We start from the raw sequence: 27,969 nt of genomic DNA on the forward strand, positions 1-27,969 counted from the left end.
CAGGCCCGTCTGAAGTTTGCCAATGAACATCTGAATGATTCAGAGGAGAACTGGGTGAAATTGTTGTGGTCAGATGAGACCAAAATCGAGCTCTTGGCATCAACTCAACTCGCCGTGTTTGGAAGAGGAGGAATGCTGCCTATGACTCCAAGAACACCATCCCCACCGTCAAACATGGAGGTGGAAACATTATGCTTTGGGGTGTTTTTCTGCTAAGGGGACAGGACAACTTCATCACATCAAAGGGACGATGGACGGGGCCATGTACCGTCAAATCTTGGGTGAGAACCTCCTTCCCTCAGCCAGGGCATTGAAAATTGGTGGTGGATGGGTCTTCCAGCATGACAATGACCCAAAACACACAGCCAAGGCAACAAAGGAGTGGCTCAAGAAGAAGCACATTAAGGTCCTGGAGTGGCCTAGCCAGTCTCCAGACCGTAATCCCATAGAAAATCTGTGGAGGGAGCTGAAGGTTCGAGTTGCCAAACATCAGCCTCGAAACCTTAATGACTTGGAGAAGATCTGCAAAGAGGAGTGGGACAAAATCCCTCCTGAGATGTGTGCAAACCTGGTGGCCAACTACAAGAAACGTCTGACCTCTGTGATTGCCAACAAGGGTTTTGCCACCAAGTACTAAGTCATGTTTTGCAGAGGGGTCAAATACTTATTTCCCTCATTAAAATACAAATCAATTTATAACATTTTTGACATGTGTTTTTCTGGATTTTTTTGTTGTTATTCTGTCTCTCACTGTTCAAATAAACCTACCATTAAAATTATAGACTGATCATGTCTTTGTCAGTGGGCAAAAGTACAAAATCAGCAGGGGATCAAATACTTTTTTCCCTCACTGTAGATGGTTGTTCTTCTGGAAGGTTCTCCCATCTCCACAAAGGAACTCTACAGCTCTGTCAGAGTGACCATCGGGTTCTTGGTTACCTCCCTGACCAAGGCCCTTCTCCCCTGATTGCTCAGTTTGGCCGGGCGGCCAGCTCTAGGAAGAGTCTTAGTGGTTCCAAACTTCTGCCATTTAAGATTGATGCAGGCCACTGTGTTCTTGGGAACCTTAAATGCTGCAGACATTTTTTGGTACCTTTCCCCAGATCTGTGCCTCGACAAAATCCTTGTCTACGGACAATTCCTTCGACCTCATGGCTTGGTTTTTGCTCTGACATGCACTGTCAACTGTGGGACCTTGTATAGACAGGTGTGTGCCTTTCCAAATCATGTCCAATCAATTGAATTTACCACAGGTGGACTCCAATCAAGTTGTAGAAACAGCTCAAGGATGATCAATGGAAACAGGATACACCTGAGCTCAATTTCGAATCTCATAGCAAAGGGTCTGAATACTTACATAAATAAGGTATTTCAGTTTTAGTTTTAACATATGTGCAAAAATGTCTAAAAACCTGTTTTCTCTTAATCATTATGGGGAATTGTGTGTAGATTGCTGAAGATTTGTATTAATTAAATCCATATTAGAATAAGATTGTAACGTAACAAAATGTGGAAAAAGTTAAGGGGTCTGAATACTTTCCGAAGGCACTGTATATCAGTTAGTTTAAAGGAAGTCTGTTTACATCAGCTAGTTTAAAGGAGGCTGTTTACATCAGCTAGGTTAACCTCTACTGGATGGGGTGTCCCGAAATCGGGACAGTTGTTGCTCAATACGGATAATGTGACTACAATGACGTTGTAAACAAAAGCACAATTTCACGGACATATACATGTCTTATATGGGCAGAAAGCTTAAATTATTGTTAATCTAACTGCAGTGTCCAATTTACAGTAGGTATTACAGTGAAAAAATACCATGCTATTGTTTGAGGATAGTGCACAACAACAAAACACTTGTATCACGGCAACTGGTTTGGTACATTCACCTCTGAAGGTAAATAATGTACTTACATTCAGTAATCTTGCTCTGATTTGTCATCCTGGGGGTCCCAGAGATAAAACGTAGCGTTGTTTTGTTTGATAAATCCATTTTTATATCTTTACACGGTCCATGTTGTATACAGTGTTTCACCTGAATTCTGACTAGTTGAACTTGCAACAAAATATTTCAACGTATTATAAACGCTACCCCTTGTTTCAGCCAGTCAAGTTCTGTTTTTCTGCAATCCTCAGATACTTTAGAAGGCGACCGAACTTGATTCTGCATGACGCATTGGCTAAACAAAAGGTATTTCGCCCACCAATGATTGACTTGATTACGCACCAATGTGATGGGCGGTGTTCACTTGATTGACTGTATCTTGGTCCAATGACCACCTATCATTTTGAAACATAGCTAGCTAGATAGCCAATGAGCTGGGCTTTACATGAGTATGTGATGGTCCTTTGTGTGAGTAAAAGCGATTGTGCTGAGCTCAACAACCTACGTTGGGCAGATCAAATTGAGAGAACAAAGAGGGATTCGTATTACGCACGCACGCTCAATAAGTTCTACCAAGTTTATTGCTTTTTTAGAAAGTAGAACATGGCTAATAAAACAAGAAAAGCTCAAACAAAGACCAAGTATACAGATTTGGACGAGATTATTGCAGAAATCGATCGGTAAAGTGACATAGAAGTTTATGAGGGCTCAGTTAGTGATTACACTCTAGACGCACGCTGATTTCTTTTGGATGGGAAGACGTAACTTTGGACTGGTAAGTAAAATACTTTCTTTCTTCTCATGCTAATGCCGTTGTTTAAATGGTTGCATATTATTAATTTGAGATATTTTTATTTGATTGCTATATATATAATCACTATAATTAAATATGTTTACCAATAGTAAATAGGGCCCCGAAAACCACAGGCATATCATGTGATAGTCAACATAAAATACACGTTGGCTAGGGCTCACCGCCCTGCTAAAATAATTGATGCAGGTCTCCCCCCCTGCTAAAAGAAAGGTTCATTATAATAAGTAATAGCAAACTTGAGTTCTTACTGAATTTATTTTATCTTCTATAGTGCTAGAGACTCAGTCAACATAAAATGCACAATGGATATGCTAATACATTTTAGGTCTGTATAAATACATTGTATGTCTGTGCCCTATTTACTATTGGTAAACACATTTCATTATAGTGATTGTGTTCCCCAAACTCTATATAATACAGTATATGTTTATATCTTTATATAACTCTATATAATACAGTATATGTTTATAGATGTGTTGTTTATGTGATGTATTGATGCAGGGCTCACCCGTAATAGTATTGATGCAGGGCTCACCCGTAATAGTATTGATGCAGGGCTCACCCGTAATAGTATTGATGCAGGGCTCACCCGTAATAGTATTGATGCAGGGCTCACCCGTAATAGTATTGATGCAGGGCTCACCCGTAATAGTATTGATGCAGGGCTCACCCGTAATAGTATTGATGCTCACCCCCTGCTAAAATAAAGGTCCAATAGAATAAATAATAGTAAACTACTATCAGTTCTTACTGAATTGTTAAAATCTGCTATAGTGCTAGAGACTCTGACTCAGATGGCCTCTGGGAGGCAACACCAAAGAGACCACATTCAAGTCCTCCAGTAGAAACTGGTTCATTCAGCCGGACCCCTGCTGCTGTCTCTGGCTCCACACCCACCCCGCCCGGCCATCTAGATGTGTGAAGGTTAGTGTCTTGTGTCTCTGGCTCCACACCCACCCTGCCCGGCCATCTAGATGTGTGAAGGTTAGTGTCTTGTGTCTCTGGCTCCACACCCACCCCGCCCGGCCATCTAGATGTGTGAAGGTTAGTGTCTTATGTCTCTGGCTCCACACCCACCCCGCCCGGCCATCTAGATGTGTGAAGGTTAGTGTCTTATGTCTCTGGCTCCACACCCACCCCGCCCGGCCATCTAGATGTGTGAAGGTTAGTGTCTTATATCTCTGGCTCCACACCCACCCCGCCCGGCCATCTAGATGTGTGAAGGTTAGTGTCTTATGTCTCTGGCTCCACACCCACCCTGCCCGGCCATCTAGATGTGTGAAGGTTAGTGTCTTATGTAGGGAAGCTAATGATCCATCATGTATGACATTCCTGGGAGTGTGTAAACATGTATTTTCTATTACCATAGCATTTTTGTATGTTCTCTATAGTTATGTACTTTAAAATATATCAATTTACCAATTCGGCCACTTGGAGGCCACTTGGGTAGATTTGGGAAAAACCTGTGAGGGACACCTGGGAGACTTCATTCTAAATGTCATGTAGCTCGCTCATTCTTGAAGGTTTCAGTCTGAAACTGTGCACGTACACTGTTGACCTCTTGTTGACAACATCTACATTACTTCCTATCTGAGTCTATGGCTTTTCTTTTTCATTTCAGAAATGATGCAACAAAAATAGAAATAGAAAACATAAGTTTTTTTGTTTGTTTAACCTTTTACCAGATCTATTATGTTATGTTCTCCTACATTCATTTCACATTTCCACAAACTTCAAAGTGTTTCCTTTCAAATAGTATCAAGAATATGCACATCCTTGCTTCAGGTCCTGAGCTACAGGTAGTTAGATTTGGGTTTGTCATTTTAGGAGGAAATTGAAAAGAAGGGTCTGTTCCTTAAGAGGTTAAAGGAAGGCTGTTAATGTCAGCTAGTTTAAAGGAAGGCCGTTTATATCAGCTAGTTGAATGGAAGGCTGTTAATGTCAGCTAGTTTAAAGAAAGGCCGTTACTGTCTGCGATATTACAGCTTTTGACAGATACACTGTAGCAGAGAGGTAATTCATAACTTTATCAGACTCTGACATGAAATGAAATAAAACCGTATATCATTCAACGTTTTCTCAATGATATAAACTGTAAATGCTCATCACAAACTGTGTGTTTTTATGCATGCGTGTGTGTGTTTGAAGCTGTAGTATCATTTAAATAAACATAATTCCATTAGGTTCTGAGTAAGGTAAGAGTAGAGTAAGGTAAGAGTAGAGTAGAGTAAGTTAAGAGTAGAGTAGAGTAGAGTAGAGTAGAGTAGAGTAGAGTAGAGAAAGGTAAGAGTAGAGTAGAGTAGAGTAGAGTAGAGTAGAGTAGAGTAGAGTAGAGTAGAGTAGAGAAAGGTAAGAGTAGAGTAGAGTAGAGTAGAGTAGAGTAAGTTAAGAGTAGAGTAGAGTAGAGTAGAGTAGAGTAGAGTAGAGTAAGTTAAGAGTAGAGTAGAGTAGAGTAAGAGTAGAGTAGAGTAGAGTAGAGTAGAGTAGAGCAGAGTAGAGTAAGGTAAGAGTAGAGTAGAGTAGAGTAGAGTAGAGTAAGATAAGAGTAGAGTAAGATAAGAGTAGAGTAGAGTAGAGTAGAGTAGAGTAGAGTAAGATAAGAGTAGAGTAAGGTAAGAGTAGAGTAGAGTAGAGTAGAGTAGAGTAAGATAAGAGTAGAGTAAGGTAAGAGTAGAGTAGAGTAGAGTAGAGTAGAGTAGAGTAAGATAAGAGTAGAGTAAGATAAGAGTAGAGTAAGGTAAGAGTAGAGTAGAGTAGAGTAGAGTAGAGTAGAGTAGAGTAAGATAAGAGTAGAGTAAGGTAAGAGTAGAGTAGAGTAGAGTAGAGTAGAGTAGAGTAGAGTAGAGTAGAGTAGAGTAAGATAAGAGTAGAGTAAGGTAAGAGTAGAGTAGAGTAGAGTATAGTAGGATAAGAGTAGAGTAGAGTAGAGTAAGGTAAGAGTAGAGTAGAGTAGAGTAGAGTAGAGTAGAGTAGTGTAGTGTAGTGTAGAGTAAGAGTAGAGTAGAGTAGAGTAGAGTAGAGTAGAGTAGAGTAGAGTAAGATAAGAGTAGAGTAAGGTAAGAGTAGAGTAGAGTAGAGTAGAGTAGGATAAGAGTAGAGTAGAGTAGAGTAGAGTAAGATAAGAGTAGAGTAAGGTAAGAGTAGAGTAGAGTAGAGTAGAGTAGAGTAGTGTAGTGTAGAGTAGAGTAGAGTAGAGTAGAGTAGAGTAAGAGTAGAGTAGAGTAGAGTAGAGTAGAGTAGAGTAAGATAAGAGTAGAGTAAGGTAAGAGTAGAGTAGAGTAGAGTAGAGTAGAGTAGAGTAGAGTAGAGTAGAGTAGAGTAGAGTAGAGTAGAGTAGAGTAGAGTAGAGTAGAGTAAGGTAAGAGTAGAGTAGAGTAGAGTAGAGTAGAGTAGAGTAGTGTAGTGTAGAGTAGAGTAGAGTAAGAGTAGAGTAGAGTAGAGTAGAGTAGAGTAAGATAAGAGTAGAGTAAGGTAAGAGTAGAGTAGAGTAGAGTAGAGTAGAGTAGAGTAGAGTAAGATAGGAGTAGAGTAGAGTAGAGTAGAGTAGAGTAAGATAAGAGTAGAGTAAGGTAAGAGTAGAGTAGAGTAGAGTAGAGTAGAGTAGAGTAGAGTAGAGTAGAGTAAGAGTAGAGTAGAGTAGAGTAGAGTAAGAGTAGAGTAGAGTAGAGTAGAGTAGAGTAGAGTACAGTAGAGTAGAGTAGAGTAGAGTAAGAGTAGAGTAGGAGTAGAGTAGAGTAGAGTAGAGTAGAGTAGAGTAAGATAAGAGTAGAGTAGAGTAGAGTAGAGTAGAGTAGAGTAGAGTAAGAGTAGAGTAGAGTAGAGTAGAGTAGAGTAAGATAAGAGTAGAGTAAGGTAAGAGTAGAGTAGAGTAGAGTAGAGTAAGGTAAGGGTAGAGTAGAGTAGAGTAGAGTAGAGTAGAGTAGAGTAGAGTAGAGTAGAGTAAGAGTAGAGTAGAGGAAGAGTAGAGTAGAGTAGAGTAAGATAAGAGTAGAGTAAGAGTAGAGTAGAGTAGAGTAAGGTAAGAGTAGAGTAAGATAAGAGTAGAGTAAGGTAAGAGTAGAGTAGAGTAGAGTAGAGTAGAGTAGAGTAGTGTAGAGTAGAGTAGTGTAGAGTAGAGTAAGATAAGAGTAGAGTAAGGTAAGAGTAGAGTAGAGTAGAGTAGAGTAGAGTAGAGTAAGATAAGAGTAGAGTAAGAGTAGAGTAGAGTAGAGTAGAGTAGAGTAGAGTAGAGTAGAGTAGAGTAGAGTAGAGTAAGAGTAGAGTAGGAGTAGAGTAGAGTAGAGTAGAGTAGAGTAGAGTAAGATAAGAGTAGAGTAGAGTAGAGTAGAGTAGAGTAGAGTAGAGTAAGAGTAGAGTAGAGTAGAGTAGAGTAGAGTAAGATAAGAGTAGAGTAAGGTAAGAGTAGAGTAGAGTAGAGTAGAGTAAGGTAAGGGTAGAGTAGAGTAGAGTAGAGTAGAGTAGAGTAGAGTAGAGTAGAGTAGAGTAAGAGTAGAGTAGAGGAAGAGTAGAGTAGAGTAGAGTAAGATAAGAGTAGAGTAAGAGTAGAGTAGAGTAGAGTAAGGTAAGAGTAGAGTAAGATAAGAGTAGAGTAAGGTAAGAGTAGAGTAGAGTAGAGTAGAGTAGAGTAGAGTAAGATAAGAGTAGAGTAGAGTAAGACAAGAGTAGAGTAAGGTAAGAGTAGAGTAGAGTAGAGTAGAGTAGAGTAGAGTAAGGTAAGGGTAGAGTAGAGTAGAGTAGAGTAGAGTAGAGTAGAGTAGAGTAGAGTAAGAGTAGAGTAGAGTAGAGTAGAGTAGAGTAAGAGTAGAGTAGAGTAAGAGTAGAGTAGAGTAGAGTAGAGTAGAGTAGAGTAGAGTAGAGTAAGAGTAGAGTAGAGTAGAGTAGAGTAGAGTAGAGTAGAGTAGAGTAGAGTAGAGTAGAGTAGAGTAAGATAAGAGTAGAGTAGAGTAGAGTAGAGTAGAGTAGAGTAGAGTAGAGTAGAGTAGAGTAGAGTAGAGTAGAGTAGAGTAGAGTAAGATTAGAGTAGAGTAGAGTAGAGTAGAGTAGAGTAGAGTAGAGTAGAGTAGAGTAGAGTAGAGTAGAGTAGAGTAGAGTAGAGTAGAGAAAGGTAAGAGTAGAGAAAGGTAAGAGTAGAGTAAGGTAAGAGTAGAGAAAGGTAAGAAGTAGGTAGGAGTAGAGAAAGGTAAGAGTAGAGAAAGGTAAGAGCAGAGAAAGGTAAGAGCAGAGTAGAGTAAGGTAAGAGTAGAGAAAGGTAAGAGCAGAGAAAGGTAAGAGCAGAGTAGAGTAAGGTAAGAGTAGAGAAAGGTACGAGCATTTGGACATAGATGCCTTCAGGATCACAGATACACAGACGACGTCCCAAATGGCACCATATTCCCTTTATAGTGCACCACTTTTGACCCTGTGAACAGATTTGGTAACTCATGTTTTTATGCTTCAACAGTGAAGTTAGGTGAGTCAGAAGCGTGTGTAGTAGAGCTTTGGAAACACAAAGGGAGTAATGAAGTGAACTATGGGACTTTCATCCTTAAGAGTCTGACGCACTCCTGAGTAAATCTAAGTAACATATTTTAAAAATTCCCATCAGAATCTGTCACTTTATGCAGTTTAATCCACCACATCCGCCTATGTTCAGGGAGAGGCATGATCTACAGTATTTCATGTTCAGGGAGAGGCGTGATCTACAGTATTTCATGTTCAGGGAGAGGCGTGATCTACAGTATTTCATGTTCAGGGAGAGGCGTGATCTACAGTATTTCATGTTCAGGGAGAGGCGTGATCTACAGTATTTCATGTTCAGGGAGAGGCGTGATCTACAGTATTTCATGTTCAGGGAGAGGCGTGATCTACAGTATTTCATGTTCAGGGAGAGGCGTGATCTACAGTATTTCATGTTCAGGGAGAGGCGTGATCTACAGTATTTCATGTTCAGGGAGAGGCGTGATCTACAGTATTTCATGTTCAGGGAGAGGCGTGATCTACAGTATTTCATGTTCAGGGAGAGGCGTGATCTACAGTATTTCATGTTCAGGGAGAGGCGTGATCTACAGTATTTCATGTTCAGGGAGAGGCGTGATCTACAGTATTTCATGTTCAGGGAGAGGCGTGATCTACAGTATTTCATGTTCAGGGAGAGGCGTGATCTACAGTATTTCGTGTTCAGGGAGAGGCGTGATCTACAGTATTTCATGTTCAGGGAGAGGCGTGATCTACAGTATTTCATGTTCAGGGAGAGGCGTGATCTACAGTATTTCATGTTCAGGGAGAGGCGTGATCTACAGTATTTCATGTTCAGGGAGAGGCGTGATCTACAGTATTTCATGTTCAGGGAGAGGCGTGATCTACAGTATTTCATGTTCAGGGAGAGGCGTGATCTACAGTATTTCATGTTCAGGGAGAGGCGTGATCTACAGTATTTCATGTTCAGGGAGAGGCGTGATCTACAGTATTTCATGTTCAGGGAGAGGCGTGATCTACAGTATTTCATGTTCAGAGAGATGATCTACAGTATTTCATGTTCAGGGAGAGGATCTACAGTATTTCATGTTCAGGGAAAGGCATGATCTATTTCTATCAAATAAGCCTACTTTAAATCTCAGCTTTTAACGAGATCTTCTGAACCATTCAATTAATAAATATATTGTCCATTTGATTTATTGATTTATTTATTTGTGAGAATTAGAGAACAACATGCATTTAGTCTTGCCCACATTAATTACAAGTTTTAAATAAACCAGGGTCTTTTGTAAGGCAACAAAGTCAGATTGCAGCTTTAACAGTGCCTTGTCGACAGACTAAAACGCTCTACAGATCCACACCAACTGGTCACCAGGAGAGGAGATAGTTAACAACGCTGCAATGCTAGGGATGCACCCTATTCCCTACAGAGTGCATCCTATGGGCCCTCAGCATCACTCCTTTTGGGCCCTGGTCAAAAGTAGTGCACTATATAAGAAATAGGGTGCCACTTGTAATGCAGGGAGGAAGGGAGGGGGGGAGGGAGGGAGGGAGGGAGGGGGGGAATGTGAGGGGAGGGAGGGGGGGAGGGGGAATGGAAGAGAAGGAGGATGAATGGGAGGGAGGGGGAAAGGGAGGGAGGGAGGGAGGGAGGGAGGGAGGGAGGGAGGGAGGGAGGGAGGGAGGGAGGGAGGGAGGGAGGGAGGGAGGGAGGGAGGGAGGGAGGGGGAATGGGAGGGGAGGGAGGGAGGGAGGGAGGGAGGGGGAATGGGAGGGAGGGAGGGAGGGAGGGAGGGAGGGAGGGAGGGAGGGAGGGGGAATGGGGGAGTCAGAATATTATATCTACTGTTATTAATGAGGGTCTGAAAATACACAGCTGGGTGCGTCCAAACAATCTGTTCCGGTGTGAGATAGCACCAGACTGCTGTGTGTGTGTGTGTGTGTGTGTGAGAGCGTGTGTGTGTGAGTGTGTGTGTGTGTGTGTGTGTGTGTGTGCCTGTGCATGCGTGTGTGTGTGTGTGTGTGCCTGTTAATGCGTGTGTGTGAGCGTCAGGATGCCTGGTCATAGAGTAGACAGATAAACACAGACCAACCACACGTCAAATTGGAGATCAGAGAGATAGTGACGCAAGCAGAGAGAACATCTCTAACTCATTAGAGCAGATCGACAGAGAGAGACTGAGAAAGGGGAGAATTATATTTACTAGAACTCACTGCCGGGGGGGGGGGGGGGGGGAGGAAGATGATGATCATTAGATCTTACTTCCGATGCGTAGGTTGATCTGGTCCCGTCGTTCTCCGTTGGGGTTCTGGAAGCAGCTGTAGAGTCCGTTGTTTGAGAGGTCCACCTCCATCAGTATGAGCCTAGACCCCTCCTCCCGGTGGCGTGCCGTCACGTCCGTCCCGTTCACCTTCCACGTCACGCTGGCCTCGCTGTCCAGAGAGCCACACTTCATGGTCACGTCCCCTCCCATATTTTCATACTGACTACTGGCTCCTAGAGGAGAGAGGAGCAGGACACTGTTACTACACAGATACTACACGGATACTACACGGATACTACACGGATACTACGTGGATACTACGTGGATACTACACGGATACTACGCGGATACTACACGGATACTACACGCATACTACATGGATACTACACGGATACTACACGGATACTACACGGATACTACACGGATACTACGCGGATACTACGCGGATACTATAATGTTACTATACTGTTACTACAAAGATAACATATTGTTACAATACAGTTATTACACTGTTACTACACTGTTACTACAATGTTACTAAACGGATACTATATTGATGATATACTATTACTATGGTGTTACTACACCTTTACCACAATATTACCACACTGTTACTACACTGTTACTACACTGTATATACTGTTGCTATAATGTTACTCCACTGTCAATATAATGTTACTACAATGTCACTATATGGTTACTACGTTGTTACTACACCCCTGCACTTTTGTGACACTTACTATACTGTTACTACGCTGTTACTACACGGTTACTACACGGTTACTATACTGTTACTACGCTGTTACTACACGGTTACTACACGGTTACTATACTGTTACTACGCTGTTACTACACGGTTACTACACAGTTACTATACTGTTACTACGCTGTTACTACACGGTTACTACACGGTTACTACACTGTTACTACGCTTTTACTACACGGTTACTACACGGTTACTATACTGTTACTACGCTGTTACTACAAGGTTACTACATGGTTACTATACTGTTACTACACGGTTACTATACTGTTACTACGCTGTTACTACACGGTTACTACACGGTTACTATACTGTTACTACGCTGTTACTACACTGTCAGCTTGTTGCGGGTGAACTTGGAGCACAGTGCTGTAGCGGTTGGACAGAGGAGATGTCAACAGAGAGGGCTTCATCCTGAGCCCCATACTACAAATGTGTGTGTGAAGTGAAGCATGGTGGAAGCATGGTGGTGGCAGCATCATGCTGTGGGGATGTTTTTCATCGGCAGGGACTGGGAAACTGGTCAGAATTGAAGGAATGATGTATGGCGCTATATACAGGGAAATTATTGAGGGAAACCTGTTTCAGTCTTCCAGAGATTTGAGACTGGGACGGAGGTTCACCTTCCAGCAGGACAATGACCCTAAGCATACTGCTAAAGCAACACTCGAGTGGTTTAAGGGGAAATATTTAAATGTCTTGGAATGGCCTAGTCAAAGCCCAGACCTCATTCCAATTGAGAATCTGTGGTAGTCCCGTGTAGCTCAGTTGGTAGAGCATGGTGTTTGCAACGCCAGGGTTGTGGGTTCGATTCCCACGGGGGGGCCTGTATGAAGAAAAAAAAAATCTACACTCACTAACTGTAAATTGCTCTGGATAAGAGCGTCTGCTAAATGACTAAAATGTAAATGTATGACTTAACGATTGCTGTACACCAGCGGAACCCATCCAACTTGAAGGAGCTGGAGCAGTTTTCCTTGAAGTATGGGCAAAAATACCAGTGGCTAGATTTGCCAAGCTTATAGAGACATACCCCAAGAGACTTGCAGCTGTAATTGCTGCAAAAGGTGGCTCTACAAAGTACTGACTTTAGGGGGGTGAATAGTTATGCACGCTCAAGTTTTCTGTTTTTTTGTCTTATTTCTTGTTTGTTTCACAAGAAAAATATTTTGCATCTTCAAAGTGGTAGGCATGTTGTATAAATCAAATGATACAACCCCCCCAAAATCCATTTTATTTCCAGGTTGTAAGGTAACAAAATAGGAAAAATACCAAGGAGGGTGAATACTTTCGCAAGCCACTGTATATGCCAATTACATGATGGTCCGACCGCATTCTCTCCCCTATCAACACTCTTTTAACTTTTGGTGCCAACGAGAATGACATAAGAAATAGGTCAAGACGACTAGCTTGATTGAGTCTCCGCCATGTACAGTGAGGGAAAAAAGTATTTGATCCCCTGCTGATTTTGTACGTTTGCCCACTGACAAAGACATGATCAGTCTATAATTTTAATGGTAGGTTTATTTGAACAGTGAGAGACAGAATAACAACAACAAAAATCCAGAAAAACACATGTCAAAAATGTTATAAATTGATTTGCATTTTAATGAGGGAAATAAGTATTTGACCCCTCTGCAAAACATGACTTAGTACTTGGTGGCAAAACCCTTGTTGGCAATCACAGAGGTCAGACGTTTCTTGTAGTTGGCCACCAGGTTTGCACACATCTCAGGAGGGATTTTGTCCCACTCCTCTTTGCAGATCTTCTCCAAGTCATTAAGGTTTCAAGGCTGACATTTGGCAACTCGAACCTTCAGCTCCCTCCACAGATTTTCTATGGGATTAAGGTCTGGAGACTGGCTAGGCCACTCCAGGACCTTAATGTGCTTCTTCTTGAGCCACTCCTTTGTTGCCTTGGCCATGTGTTTTGGGTCATTGTCATGCTGGAATACCCATCCACGACCCATTTTCAATGCCCTGGCTGAGGGAAGGAGGTTCTCACCCAAGATTTGACGGTACATGGCCCCGTCCATCGTCCCTTTGATGCGGTGAAGTTGTCCTGTCCCCTTAGCAGAAAAACACCCCCAAAGCATAATGTTTCCACCTCCATGTTTGATGGTGGGGATGGTGTTCTTGGAGTCATAGGCAGCATTCCTCCTCCTCCAAACACGGCGAGTTGAGTTGATGCCAAAGAGCTCGATTTTGGTCTCATCTGACCACAACACTTTCACCCAGTTCTCCTCTGAATCATTCAGATGTTCATTGGCAAACTTCAGACGGGCCTGTATATGTGCTTTCTTGAGCAGGGGGACCTTGCGGGCGCTGCAGGATTTCAGTCCTTCACGGCGTAGTGTGTTACCAATTGTTTTCTTGGTGACTATGGCCCAGATGACTTGAGATCATTGACAAGATCCTCCCGTGTAGTTCTGGGCTGATTCCTCACCATTCTCATGATCATTGCAACTCCATGAGGTGAGATCTTGCATGGAGCCCCAGGCCGAGGGAGATTGACAGTTATTTTGTGTTTCTTCCATTTGCGAATTAATCACACCAACTGTTGTCACCTTCTCACCAAGCTGCTTGGCGATGGTCTTGTAGCCCATTCCAGCCTTGTGTAGGTCTACAATCTTGTCCCTGACATCCTTGGAGAGCTCTTTGGTCTTGGCCATCGTGGAGAGTTTGGAATCTGATTGATTGATTGCTTCTGTGGACAAGTGTCTTTTATACAGGTAACAAACTGAGATTATGAGCACTCCCTTTAAGAGTGTGCTCCTAATCTCAGCTCGTTACCTGTATAAAAGACACCTGGGAGCCAGAAATATTTCTGATTGAGAGGGGGTCAAATACTTATTTCCCTTATTAAAATGCAAATCAATTTATAACATTTTTGACGTGTTTTTCTGGATTTTTTTGTTGTTGTTATTCTGTCTCTCACTGTTCAAATAAACCTACCATTAAAATTATAGACTGATCATTTCTTTGTCAGTGGGCAAACGTACAAAATCAGCAGGGGATCAAATACTTTCTTCCCTCACTGTATATCTCAATGGGTCAGAACATTTAAGCCTCCATATATCCACTAGTTCTAATGTATCGATGACATTCATGATTTCCTTAAGAGCATGAGGGTGATAGTTTGTAGTGTGATTTCCTTTACGGTCCATTGAGCTATTTAAAACAGTATTATAATCTCCCACCATAATAATAGAGTCTTGTATTGCTTGCAGGGTTGATCATTTATTATATATATTGTCAAAGAAGTGTGGATCATCATTATTTGGTCCGTAAAGGTTAATGAGCCAAATCAGTTTATGGTCCAATAACATGTTTAAAGTAATCCATCTACCTTGCGGATCTGTTTGGACAATTTGCACATTCGGATCGAAATTACTGTTAATTAATATCATGACCCCTTTTGAGTTTCTTTGCCCATGGGAGAAGTATATTTCGCCCCCCCCCCCATTCCTTTTTTTATACGCAACTTCATCTAGAATTGTTGAATGAGTTTCCTGTAAACAATAGATATTATATTCCTTCGAAAACAGCACACAGTGCCACCCACAAAACAGAAGCAGGACAACCGCCAAAAGCATTTCCAATGCTCTCACCTCAATATATATATATAGCTATTTAAAAATATATATCTATTCAAATATCTTGCATATCTTAATTCCCATCATTGTCAATTAATATGCATAATAATGTCAGCAGTTCATTCTTTGCCTGGAGCTGAAGTGCAGTGGGTTCTTTTCTCTACCTGGAGCTGAAGTGTTGTGGTCATTCTCTTTCTGGAGCTGAAGTGTTGTTGGTTCCATTCCCTGCCTGGAGCTGAAGTGTTGTTGGTTCTATTCCCTGCCTGGAGCTGAAGTGTTGTTGGTTCTATTCCCTGCCTGGAGCTGAAGTGTTGTTGGTTCTATTCCATGCCTGGAGCTGAAGTGTTGTTGGTTCTATTCCCTGCCTGGAGCTGAAGTGTTGTTGGTTCTATTCCCTGCCTGGAGCTGAAGTGTTGTTGGTTCCATTCCCTGCCTGGAGCTGAAGTGTTGTGGTTTATGGTCCAATAACATGTTTAAAGTAATCCATCTACCTTGCGGATCTGTTTGGACAATTTGCACATTCGGATCGAAATTACTGTTAATTAATATCATCACCCCTTTTTAGTTTCTTTGCCCATGGGGGAAGTATATTTCGCCCCCCAAGTCCTTTTTCCACACAACTTCATCTAGAATTGTTGAATGAGTTTCCTGTAAACAATATATATTATATTCCTTCTCTTTGAGCCAGGTAAATATTATTCTCTTTTCTTATTATCTGCTAAGCCATTACAATTATAACTGGCTATACTTATTTCACCATTTACCATGATGATATACAAGTTTCAAATCTATTTATCATAACAGTGGGGAAAAAAGTATTTAGTCAGCCACCAATTGTGCAAGTTCTCCCACTTAAAAAGATGAGAGAGGCCTGTAATTTTCATCATAGGTACACGTCAACTATGACAGACAAATTGAGAATTTTCTTTCAAGAAAATCACATTGTAGGACTTTTTAATGAATTTATTTGCAAATTATGGTGGAAAATAAGTATTTGGTCACCTACAAACAAGCAAGATTTCTGGCTCTCACAGACCTGTAACTTCTTCTTTAAGAGGCTCCTCTGTCCTCCACTCATTACCTGTATTGATGGCAGCTGTTTGAACTTGTTATCAGTATAAAAGACACCTGTCCACAACCTCAAACAGTCACACTCCAAACTCCACTATGGCCAAGACCAAAGAGCTGTCAAAGGACACCAAAAACAAAATTGTAGACCTGCACCAGGCTGGGAAGACTGAATCTGCAATAGGTAAGCAGCTTGGCTTGAAGAAATCAACTGTGGGAGCAATTATTAGGAAATGGAAGACATACAAGACCACTGATAATCTCCCTCGATCTGGGGCTCCACGCAAGATCTCACCCCGTGGGGTCAAAATGATCACAAGAACGGTGAGCAAAAATCCCAGAACCACACAGGGGGACCTAGTGAATGACCCGCAGAGAGCTGGGACCAAAGTAACAAAGCCTACCATCAGTAACACACTACGCCGCCAGGGACTCAAATCCTGCAGTGCCAGACGTGTCCCCCTGCTTAAGCCAGTACATGTCCAGGCCCGTCTGAAGTTTGCTAGAGTGCATTTGGATGATCCAGAAGAGGATTGGGAGAATGTCATATGGTCAGATGAAACCAAAACTCAACTCGTCGTGTTTGGAGGACAAAGAATGCTGAGTTGCATCCAAAGAACACCATACCTACTGTGAAGCATGGGGGTGGAAACATCATGCTTTGGGGCTGTTTTTCTGCAAAGGGACCAGGACGACTGATCCGTGTAAAGGAAAGAATGAATGGGGCCATGTATCATGAGATTTTGAGTGAAAACCTCCTTCCATCAGCAAGGGCATTGAAGATGAAACGTGGCTGGGTCTTTCAGCATGACAATGATCCCAAACACACCGCCCGGGCAACGAAGGAGTGGCTCGTAAGAAGCATTTCAAGGTCCTGGAGTGGCCTAGCCAGTCTCCAGATATCAACCCCATAGAAAATCTTTGGAGGGAGTTGAAAGTCCATGTTGCCCAGCGACAGCCCCAAAACATCACTGCTCTAGAGGAAATCTGCATGGAGGAATGGGCCAAAATACCAGCAACAGTGTGTGAAAACCTTGTGAAGACTTACAGAAAAAGTTTGACCTGTGTCATTGCCAACAAAGGGTATATAACAAAGTATTGAGAAACATTTGTTATTGACCAAATACTTATATTCCACCGTAATTTGCAAATAAATTCATAAAAAATCCTACAATGTGATTTTCTGGAAATTTTTTTCTCATTTTGTCTGTCATAGTTGACGTGTACCTATGATGAAAATTACAGGCCTCTCTCATCTTTTTAAGTGGGAGAACTTGCACAATTGGTGGTTGACTAAATACTTTTTTCCCCACTGTATATATGTTTGTAAATGTACCATTAAAAAGTACCATAGTGATTGAGTGTCCATATAGCTGTACCATGATATTTGCATTTATGCTAAGTAACCCTCCAATCAGGAAGAGAAGCTTCCGGTAGACAAGATGGCGTATTGAATACACAGCGGTACAATCACCTCAAGATAAAAACATAACATTCAATATCAGTAAGTTAAACTAAATATTAGCACTTCATATATCCGTGGGTAATAACATTCAATCTGGATAATAACATAAACCAAATCATAAGGCTAGAGAAATGTATCGACAAATATTACAACAACTCGCAACACCCAAACATTACAGGAGGATAAACGAGGAGAATCAATCTCCAGGAGAAAATGCGACTCCTCGACTGATACAGATGATTTATGCTTTTCACCACTGGGTCTGGTAAGTGTGGAAAGCGATCTGTTGAAGTCGAAGTCGATAAATGACAAACTGGGCGTACTAGAGTTGGTCAGTAATGATGTAAAAAAGTTGAAGGCGAGTCTTGAAATGAGTGACGGAAAAGCTACGATAATGGAGAGCGATACAAAAAAAACTAAAAGGGACAGTCACTAGGATGGAAACGGACGTTAAGGAACTTAAAGAGGAGAACAACTTTCTGAGAGAAGCCTTACTATACAGACTAGATCGATGAGAGAATATCTAGGACTTACGGGTATCCAGGAAAAAGCAGGAGAGATTACAGAAAATTGTGAAGGACTTCTTTCTTACAGCGCTTCAAATCCCACTGGAGGCTGTCGATAAAATCCAACTCGAACGTGTACACCGTTTCGGACAAAGAGGACAGAGATATGAGCGTCCAATCGTTGCCAAATTAGTTTTTTTTTAAGGATAAAGTAATGGTTAAAAGCCTATGTAAAAGACTTGCTGGCACGAAAATAGGCATGAATGATCAGTTCCAGAGGGAGATTGCAGAAAGGTGCAAAGTTCTGTACCCAATCTTCAAGGAAAATTGATTAAAAGGGAAACGTGTTGCTCTCGTTGTCCATAAACTGTATATTGACAACGAAATGTTCCGCGACACAAAGACTACTCCATGGCTATTCTGAAAGTTCTAATAGAGGAGTCGAATAATGGAACACCCAATCCTAGCCATGGTAGGGATTGTCATAATAAAGCACATTTATAGTAGGTATAGTATTTTATAAAGGGATAAGACGGTATTACAAGAAAAGATAACAAGAAAAATAATACATCTTCAAATATAACTAATTAGAACACAAGTACTCAATCAACATAGTGGAGATAAAAACATAGCGAACAGAAGACATAGAAGGCACAGTATGGGGGTATGTGGGGATGGGGGTATGGGGGGGATGGGGGGGATGGGGGTATGGGGGGATGGGGGGATGGGGGATGGGGGTATGGGGGTATGGGGGGATGGGGGGATGGGGGTATGGGGGGGATGGGGGTATGGGGGGATGGGGGTATGGGGGGATGGGGGGATGGGGGGATGGGGGTATGGGGGGATGGGGGGATGGGGGGGATGGGGGTATGGGGGGATGGGGGGGATTGGGGTATGGGGGATGGGGGTATGGGGGTATGGGGGTATGGGGGGGATGGGGGGGATGGGGGTATGGGGGGATGGGGGGGATGGGGGTATGGGGGGATGGGGGGGATGGGGGTATGGGGGGGATGGGGGGATGGGGGTATGGGGGGGATGGGGGGGATGGGGGTATGGGGGGATGGGGGGATGGGGGTATGGGGGGATGGGGGGATGGGGGGGATGGGGGGGATTGGGGTATTGGGGGATGGGGGGATGGGGGTATGGGGGGATGGGGGGATGGGGGTATGGGGGATGGGGGGATGGGGGGGACGGGGGGGACGGGGGGATGGGGGATGGGGGGATGGGGGTATGGGGGTTAGGGGGGATGGGGGGATGGAGGGATGGGGTTATGGGGGTATGGGGGGATGGGGGTATGGGGGTTAGGGGGGATGGGGGGATGGAGGTATGGGGTTATGGGGGTATGGGGGGATGGGGGTATGGGGGTTAGGGGGGATGGGGGGATGGAGGTATGGGGGGATGGGGGGATGGGGGTTAGGGGGGATGGGGGGATGGAGGTATGGGGGATGGGGGGATGGGGGGATGGGGGGATGAATCGTGATGGAAGGTGTGGTGTGCGTTTTTGCATTACTTTACATTTTTGTCAAGCAATTATTATTTTAGCAAACAAGTATTGTGGTTCATCCTATATTCTCCCTAACATCCTTACCCCCTTGCAACAGATGTGGGATACACACACTCAACCCCTTTCCTCCACAATCAACCATAAGCTCAGATGCTCAGCGGTTGTTACATCCCAGAGCCCAACTCAAGAAAGGACCTGATTTACGAATGCATATACAGTTACAGCTGTTTCAGAAAGCATGCAAGATTGAGCAAAAATTGACAGAAATTTGAGATTTGATTAACCAATGTCAAGTCCTAGGTTATGGAGATCAGATCCACCCCCTTCCCTCGAAACACACACACGCTGGTCCCCCGTTGTAACCATTTTCCCAAGTATCTCCGTGCAGTCAGACCTTTGATTATTTTGTGCCACCTGGGCCACAATAATAAACCCCCTCTCTGATTGTCCGAGTGTGACCCCCTCCCCATGGGTTACTGCAGCCAGTGTTGCCAGCACTGCCACTACCTGGGTGGGGGTACCCCCCCGGAATCCCCACCGGCTAGGTACAAGGTCGTCAAGGTTCTCATTAGCAGTCAATATGTTGATAGTAATTCGGGAGCACGGTTCTCAAATTACTTTTGTTAAAGTCCCCCAAGACACGCTTTCTCCAGTTTGTTCAGAGTACAATGATGTGGTCCTCTGTAGCTCAGCTGGTAGAGCACGGCGCTTGTAACGCCAAGGTAGTGGGTTCGATCCCCTGGACCACCCATACACAAAAAAAAAAAATGTATGCACGCATGACTGTAAGTCGCTTTGGATAAAAGCGTCTGCTAAATGGCATATTATTATTATATGATATATTTTATTTTTATTTTAGTCATTTAGCAGACGCTCTTATCCAGAGCGACTTACAGTTAATGATCCATTAGAGCATTTTTGGTGTCGGCTTGGGGCGGGATGTACACAGCCATGGCAATAATCTGTGTACGGTATAGTAACACATCAACATCAAGCTGTGGATAAGTGACATATCAACATCAAGCTGTGGATAAGTAACACATTGAGTAACAGACACCAACCTGAAGGTATTCCAGTGACAGACACTATACTGAAGGTATTCCAGTGACAGACACCAACCTGAAGGTATTCCAGTGACAGACACCAACCTGAAGGTATTCCAGTGACAGACACTATACTGAAGGTATTCCAGTGACAGACACCAACCTGAAGGTAGTCCAGTGACAGACACCAACCTGAAGGTATTCCAGTGACAGACACCAAACTGAAGGTATTCCAGTGACAGACACCAACCTGAAGGTATTCCAGTGACAGACACCAAACTGAAGGTATTCCAGTGACAGACACCAAACTGAAGGTATTCCAGTGACAGACACCAAACTGAAGGTATTCCAGTGACAGACACCAAACTGAAGGTATTCCAGTGACAGACACCAAACTGAAGGTATTCCAGTGACAGACACCAAACTGAAGGTATTCCAGTGACAGTTCTAATCCAGTTCAGAGATGTACCATGAAATTAGATTCTGGTTCCGGAGTGTCATGACATTCCAACACACTATAATACAATATATCTACCTACGCACTGTGTGCTTGACATCCCACAACTCATCATGGCAAATGTTTAAGTATGTGTGTCAGATCCTTATGCCTTTAAACACGCTCCCCTTTAATCTAAAATAACAATCCTGCCAAATAAATAAGTAGCTCAAATTGATTATAAAATGTGTTTTTAAGATCAGATGTCAGTACTGTGCTGCAGTACATCTGCAGTATCGCTCTGGAAACCAGTTTAATGTACAGTGATGTACTGAGCTGTGTATATGAAAGACAGGAACATCCTTCCATATTTCATATCTCCTCTCTTCCTCTCGTCTAAAAACATCTTTAGCATTAAGTAATCACTTAGCCCGTCTCATCCAGTGGGTCCTGCTGAGAAGGAGGACAGATCATAATAATGTATGTAAAGGAGCCCATGTGTTTGATGTATTTGATAACATTCCACATATTCTGTTCCAGCCATTACCATGAGCCTGTCCTCCCCAATTAAGGTGCTACCAACCACCTGTGGTCTAATCCCTCCATCTCATCCCTTGTTTCCTGTGAGGAGGACAGGTTAACAGGTTCTCTCTCCTTCTCTCTTCTCTCCCTCCCCCCTTCTCTCTCTCTCTCAACAGCTGCAAAGCACAAACTTCCTCCTCTCCTTCCTCTCTCCTCCTTCTCTCTGTCTCTCCCTCCTCTTTCCTCCTCCCCTTCCTCTTCTCCCTTATTTTTGGGCTGAGCCACATGAGGGATGCTGCAGATTATATTCAACCAAACACACAAACCCTTTCAGTGGGGGCAGAATAACACAGTGAAAGAATTCCCCCGCCCTGTCCCCAACCCCAGTCCCGATGCACTGTAAAGGATCCAGGCAGTACAGAAACACAGGGGTCCATGGCTCCATGCAACTAGGGATGGGATGGGAAGGGAAACCAGTCCGACATGATGAAGATATTAAGGGGGGAAAGCTTTAATCGATGCTTCGCATTTAGGAGTGAGTTGGTTAGGTTCATATAGCCATCAGCTATCTACTTATCTGTGGGAGTGGGCTAGAAGCTCCAGGGAGGGGTGCACCCACATGGAAGAGCTACACTTTTATGAGCCGAGCAGGGATGTGGGGATCTGCAGCTCAGCTCAGCTCTGTCTGGGAAACACTCACATAAGGTTCTGGGTTCTGGGGCGTCGGGGGGTTAGCTTTAGGAGGGGTTCTGGGGCGTTGGGGGGTCAGCTTTAGGAGGGGTTCTGGGGCGTCGGGGGGTCAGCTTTTGGAGGGGTTCTGGGGCGTCGGGGGGTTAGCTTTAGGAGGGGTTCTGGGGCGTCGGGGGGTTAGCTTTGGGAGGGGTTCTGGGGCGTCGGGGGGTTAGCTTTAGGAGGGGTTCTGGGGCGTCGGGGGGTCAGCTTTAGGAGGGGTTCTGGGGCGTCGGGGGGTCAGCTTTAGGAGGGGTTCTGGGGCGTCGGGGGGTTAGCTTTAGGAGGGGTTCTGGGGCGTCGGGGGGTCAGCTTTAGGAGGGGTTCTGGGGCGTCGGGGGGTTAGCTTTAGGAGGGGAGGGGAAGAGAGGAGGGGGGTTAGGAGGGGAGGACAACTGGAGTTCATGAACTAGATCAGGAACATCTGTCCGTAGTAGAACAACGTCAGCATCAGTAACCAAACCCTTAAGCCTATCTGAGATGTCTCTCCTCTCTAAAATGGTTCCTAACTGGACTCCAACACAACATCATTCCTAACACTAACCCCATACGTCATTGAGATGTCTCTCCTCTGTAACATGGTTCCTAACTGGACTCCACAACAACATCATTCCTAACACTAACCCCATACGTCATTGAGATGTCTCTCCTCTGTAACAGACGGTATTTCCTCCTCTTATTCACTGAGCTGCTGCAGTTCTCCCTTTTAGTCAGTTCATTCCATGTTGTACAATATGTCAGACTCAACTTCTCTTCCTGATGCTTTTGTTTCTTCTTCAGGCCGTGATGACTATCATGCTGACCACCGTGATGACTATTGTGATGACCAACATGATGACTATCATGATGACCACCGTGATGACTATTGTGATGACCACTGTGATGACTATCATGATGACCACCGTGATGACTATTGTGATGACCACTGTGATGACTATCATGATGACCACCGTGATGACTATCATGATGACCACATGATGACTATCATGATGACCACCGCGATGACTATCATGATGACCACCGTGATGACTATTGTGATTACCACCGTGATGACTATCATTATGACCAAAGTGATGACTATCATGATGACCACCGTGATGACTATTGTGATGACTACCATGATGACTACTGTGATGACTACTGTGCTGAATACCATGATGACCACCGTGATAACTATTGTGATGACTACCATGATGACTAATGTGGTGACTTACATGATGACTACCGTGATGACCACCGTGATGACTACTGTGATGACTAACGTGATGACTACCGTGATGACTAACGTGATGACTACTGTGATAACTTACATGATGACTACCGTGATGACTATTGTTATGGCTACCATGATGGCTAGCATGATGACCACTGCGATGACTATTGTGATGACTACTGTGATAACTTACATGATGACTACTGTGATGACTGTCATGATGATCACCGTGACTGCTACCTTGATGACTACCATGATGATTTCTGTGATGACTATCATGATGACCACTGTGATGACAACCGTGATGACTATCATGATGACCACCGTGATGACTATCACGATGACCCCCTTGATGACTATCATGATGACCGCCATGATGACTACCGTAATGACTATCATGATAACTATCATTATGGCTATCATGATGACCACCATTAGGACTATTGCGATTACTATAATTAAAACTTCTGTGATGACTACCGTGATGACTACCACGATGACTAACATGATGACTATTGTGATGACTATCATTATCACTACTGTGATGAATACTGTGATGCTACCGTGATGACTTTATTTATTTTTTTTAAAAAAAAATTTAATTTTTTTTTTCGGGGGGATGGATCAGCTTAATATTGCAGATAGATTGTATCTTCTATCAATGTAATTGTCTGCATCACTTCCAATCCCCCATGTTTTTTTTATTTTTTATATATATATATATTCCCCTTTATTACTTTTCAACCCCACCATCCTTTCCCTACTTGGAGTAAATTAGTGAACAACAACGCCCAGGCCTCTACTTCCGGTCTATACTTACTATCTACACCTTATGGACAGAGTTAATTTTACAATAATTCTATATCTATATATATATATATATATATATACATACACACATATATATATATATATATATATATATATATATATATATATATATATATATATATATATATATATATATACATATTTATTTATTTTTTTGCTCCTGAACTTCTTCTACTCTCAACCTCTCCGATCATTTTCATGATGTCCATCCGGTTTGCTTCTAAATGCCATATCTTTCTAACTGTGCTCTTTCCCAAAAGCTCCCAACATACAACCTATATACTTATTATGGACACAGTATGCTTACATTATTAGCTATCTTTGTTATTATTTGTTGTTATTTGTTATTAGTCCCATCCTTCAACTCTATTCAATACCTCCCATCTATCTCTTAACACCATCCATATAGGATTTCTATTTGCCATATATATTTCAACCATACTGTGATGTTTTACAAAAGTTCTGAACCTTTCTATTCTCATTGCTTCTACAGATTGTGAATTAAAAATAAACATTTTTGCTAAAAGTATTATTATATTATTGATTGATTGACTATGACTTTTCAGATCACCCAGTAATGCTATCTGCAAGGTTAGTTCCAGGTAAATATTGCAATCCTTTAGCCATTCCTGGACCTGTGTCCAAAAACAAGCTACAAATGGACAGAACCAAAACAAATGATCTAATGATTCTATCTCTTCACAGCAAAATCTGCAGAGCTGGGAAGATTGTATCCCCCATATAAATAACATTCTATTGGTAGCAAGAATTTTATATAATAATTTAAATTGAAAGATTCTAATTTTTGAATCCGGTGTCGTTTTGCGTGTCAGTTCATAAACACTATGCCATGGGATCGGTACGTCAAAGATTTCTTCCCAACTATTTTGCAATCTATATGGGACTGCTGTCAATCCTTTGGTCCTTAAGTGAAACTGATATACTTTTTTATTTATCACAGTTTTCCTTAACCAATTATGTTCTTTAATGCAAGGCCGACAGACAAGTTCCTTACTTTCTCCTTACTATCATTATGGCTATCATGATGACCACCATTAGGACTATTGCGATTACTATAATTAAAACTTCTGTGATGACTACCGTGATGACTACCACGATGACTAACATGATTACTATTGTGATGACTATCATTATCACTACTGTGATGAATACTGTGATGCTACCGTGATGACTACTGTGATGACTATCATGATGACTACCATGATGACTACCATGATGACTAACATGATGACTATTGTGATGACTATCGTGATGACTATATACATATGTTGGATCTTAACTTGATCACTCTTTTGTCACAAATCATTTTCCTGCTGCATCAGGAAATTCAAATTAGCTTTGTGACTCCCTGAAAAATAACTGTTTTCTTTCTGTCCTTGCGGGGGCAGTTGAGCCATTGGGATCAGGGCGGGAAATAAAATAATCTCTCTCGCTCGCTCAAACACTAGGACTAGGTCCTATTACTGCAACATTCAAATGTACACAAATGTATCAGAAATGCAGCCATTAACATCAACAACCATCATTTTACATAGCTTAATAACACAAGGAGGATACACTTGGCAGTTGTATGTCTTAGCCTAATGGAGACCAATATCTGAGGTAAAAATTGAGTTCATGGCCTGGGTGTTCTAGCGGTTAGTGCTGCTGCCTTCAGCCCGCACATATAGGCCTACCATGTTGGTGCAATTCCAGCCCGCACCCTTCTGGCACAAATAACTCAATCCCCCAATTCACTTGATTTATTCATTTAAAATACAGACAGTACAGGGATATTTTTCCTCTGATCTTGATAATAAATTATTATACCTTGGTGTGGATTGAAAGCCTGTATTGTGTGGCTTTAGTATTTCATTTTGTAAAGCTGTCAAGATGTTTTTGCATTTCGGCCTATCCAAAGACAATTTTGATGAGCGGAGACACTTTTCATTGATGTGTAAATTATAAGACAATTGGTTTTACTTCTTGAAAACATTGAAATAATTGACTCGTGGGCCTACTGTAGGCTCAGGCTGGTCATGATATCGCCACTAAGTGACTATATCACCCTCAGGCTGGTCACTATATCACCCTCAGGCTGGTCACTATATCGCCACTAAGTCACTATATCACCCTCAGGCTGGTCACTATATCGCCACTAAGTCACTATATCACCCTCAGGCTGGTCACTATATCACCCTCAGGCTGGTCACTATATCGCCACTAAGTCACTATATCACCCTCAGGCTGGTCACTATATCACCACTAAGTCACTATATCACCCTCAGGCTGGTCACTATATCGCCACTAAGTCACTATATCACCCTCAGGCTGGTCACTATATCACCCTCAGGCTGCTCACTATATCACCCTCAGGCTGGTCACTATATCACCCTCAGGCTGGTCACTATATCACCCTCAGGCTGGTCACTATATCACCCTCAGGCTGGTCACTATATCACCCTCAGGCTGGTCACTATATCACCCTCAGGCTGGTCACTATATCGCCACTAAGTCACAATTTCACCCTCAGGCTGGTCACTATATCGCCACTAAGTCACTATTTCACCCTCAGGCTGGTCACTATATCGCCACAAAGTCACTATTTCACCCTCAGGCTGGTCACTATATCGCCACTAAGTCACTATATCACCCTCAGGCTGGTCACTATATCACCACTAAGTCACTATATCACCCTCAGGCTGGTCACTATATCGCCACTAAGTCACTATATCACCCTCAGGCTGGTCACTATATCACCCTCAGGCTGGTCACTATATCACCACTAAGTCACTATTTCACCCTCAGGCTGGTCACTATATCGCCACTAAGTCACTATTTCACCCTCAGGCTGGTCACTATATCGCCACTAAGTCACTATATCACCCTCAGGCTGGTCACTATATCGCCACTAAGTGACTATATTACCCTCAGGCTGGTCACTATATCACCCTCAGGCTGGTCACTATATCACCACTAAGTCACTATATCACCCTCAGGCTGGTCACTATATCGCCACTAAGTGACTATATCACCCTCAGGCTGGTCACTATATCACCCTCAGGCTGGTCACTATATCGCCACTAAGTCACTATATCACCCTCAGGCTGGTCACTATATCGCCACTAAGTCACTATATCACCCTCAGGCTGGTCACTATATCACCCTCAGGCTGGTCACTATATCGCCACTAAATCACTATATCACCCTCAGGCTGGTCACTATATCACCCTCAGGCTGGTCACTATATCACCCTCAGGCTGGTCACTATATCACCACTAAGTCACTATATCACCCTCAGGCTGGTCACTATATCACCCTCAGGCTGGTCACTATATCGCCACTAAGTCCCTCAGGCTGGTCACTATATCACCCTCAGGCTGGTCACTATATCACCACTAAGTCACTATATCACCCTCAGGCTGGTCACTATATCACCCTCAGGCTGGTCACTATATCACCCTCAGGCTGGTCACTATATCGCCACTAAGTCACTATATCACCCTCAGGCTGGTCACTATATCACCCTCAGGCTGGTCACTATATAAACCTCAGGCTGGTCACTATATCACCACTAAGTCACTATATCACCCTCAGGGTGGTCAATATATCACCCTCAGGCTGGTCACTATATCACCCTCAGGCTGGTCACTATATCACCCTCAGGCTGCTCACTATATCACCCTCAGGCTGGTCACTACATCGCCACTGGGCGTGACCTCATGAGGATTGGAGCCGGAGGGCGCTGCTTAGACCACTGTGCTACGGCAGTTCACAATACTTTAGCAGTAAGAATATTATGAATACTGATGAAACATAAACACATTGTTTTTAATTGTTTTGTCTGATACCTTCCCCAAACGAGGGGTAGGCAACCCT

The 27,969-nt window shown here is 43.0% G+C and overlaps 1 protein-coding gene across 1 annotated transcript in view; it reads right to left on the bottom strand.

The window, feature by feature from the left end:
- The window catches only part of LOC311123376 (ciliary neurotrophic factor receptor subunit alpha-like), a 271,912-nt gene that overhangs the window by 187,570 nt on the left and 56,373 nt on the right, over positions 1-27,969 (bottom strand). The window contains exon 2 of the mRNA XM_084197647.1: positions 10,414-10,647. Within this exon, the coding sequence (XP_084053773.1) occupies positions 10,414-10,647 (234 nt within the window). The remainder of the gene's footprint in view (positions 1-10,413; positions 10,648-27,969) is intronic.

Source organism: Coregonus lavaretus, assembly GCF_964263955.1.
Source record: "Coregonus lavaretus genome assembly, contig: HAP1_SCAFFOLD_547, whole genome shotgun sequence".
Classification (NCBI taxonomy): domain Eukaryota; kingdom Metazoa; phylum Chordata; class Actinopteri; order Salmoniformes; family Salmonidae; genus Coregonus; species Coregonus lavaretus.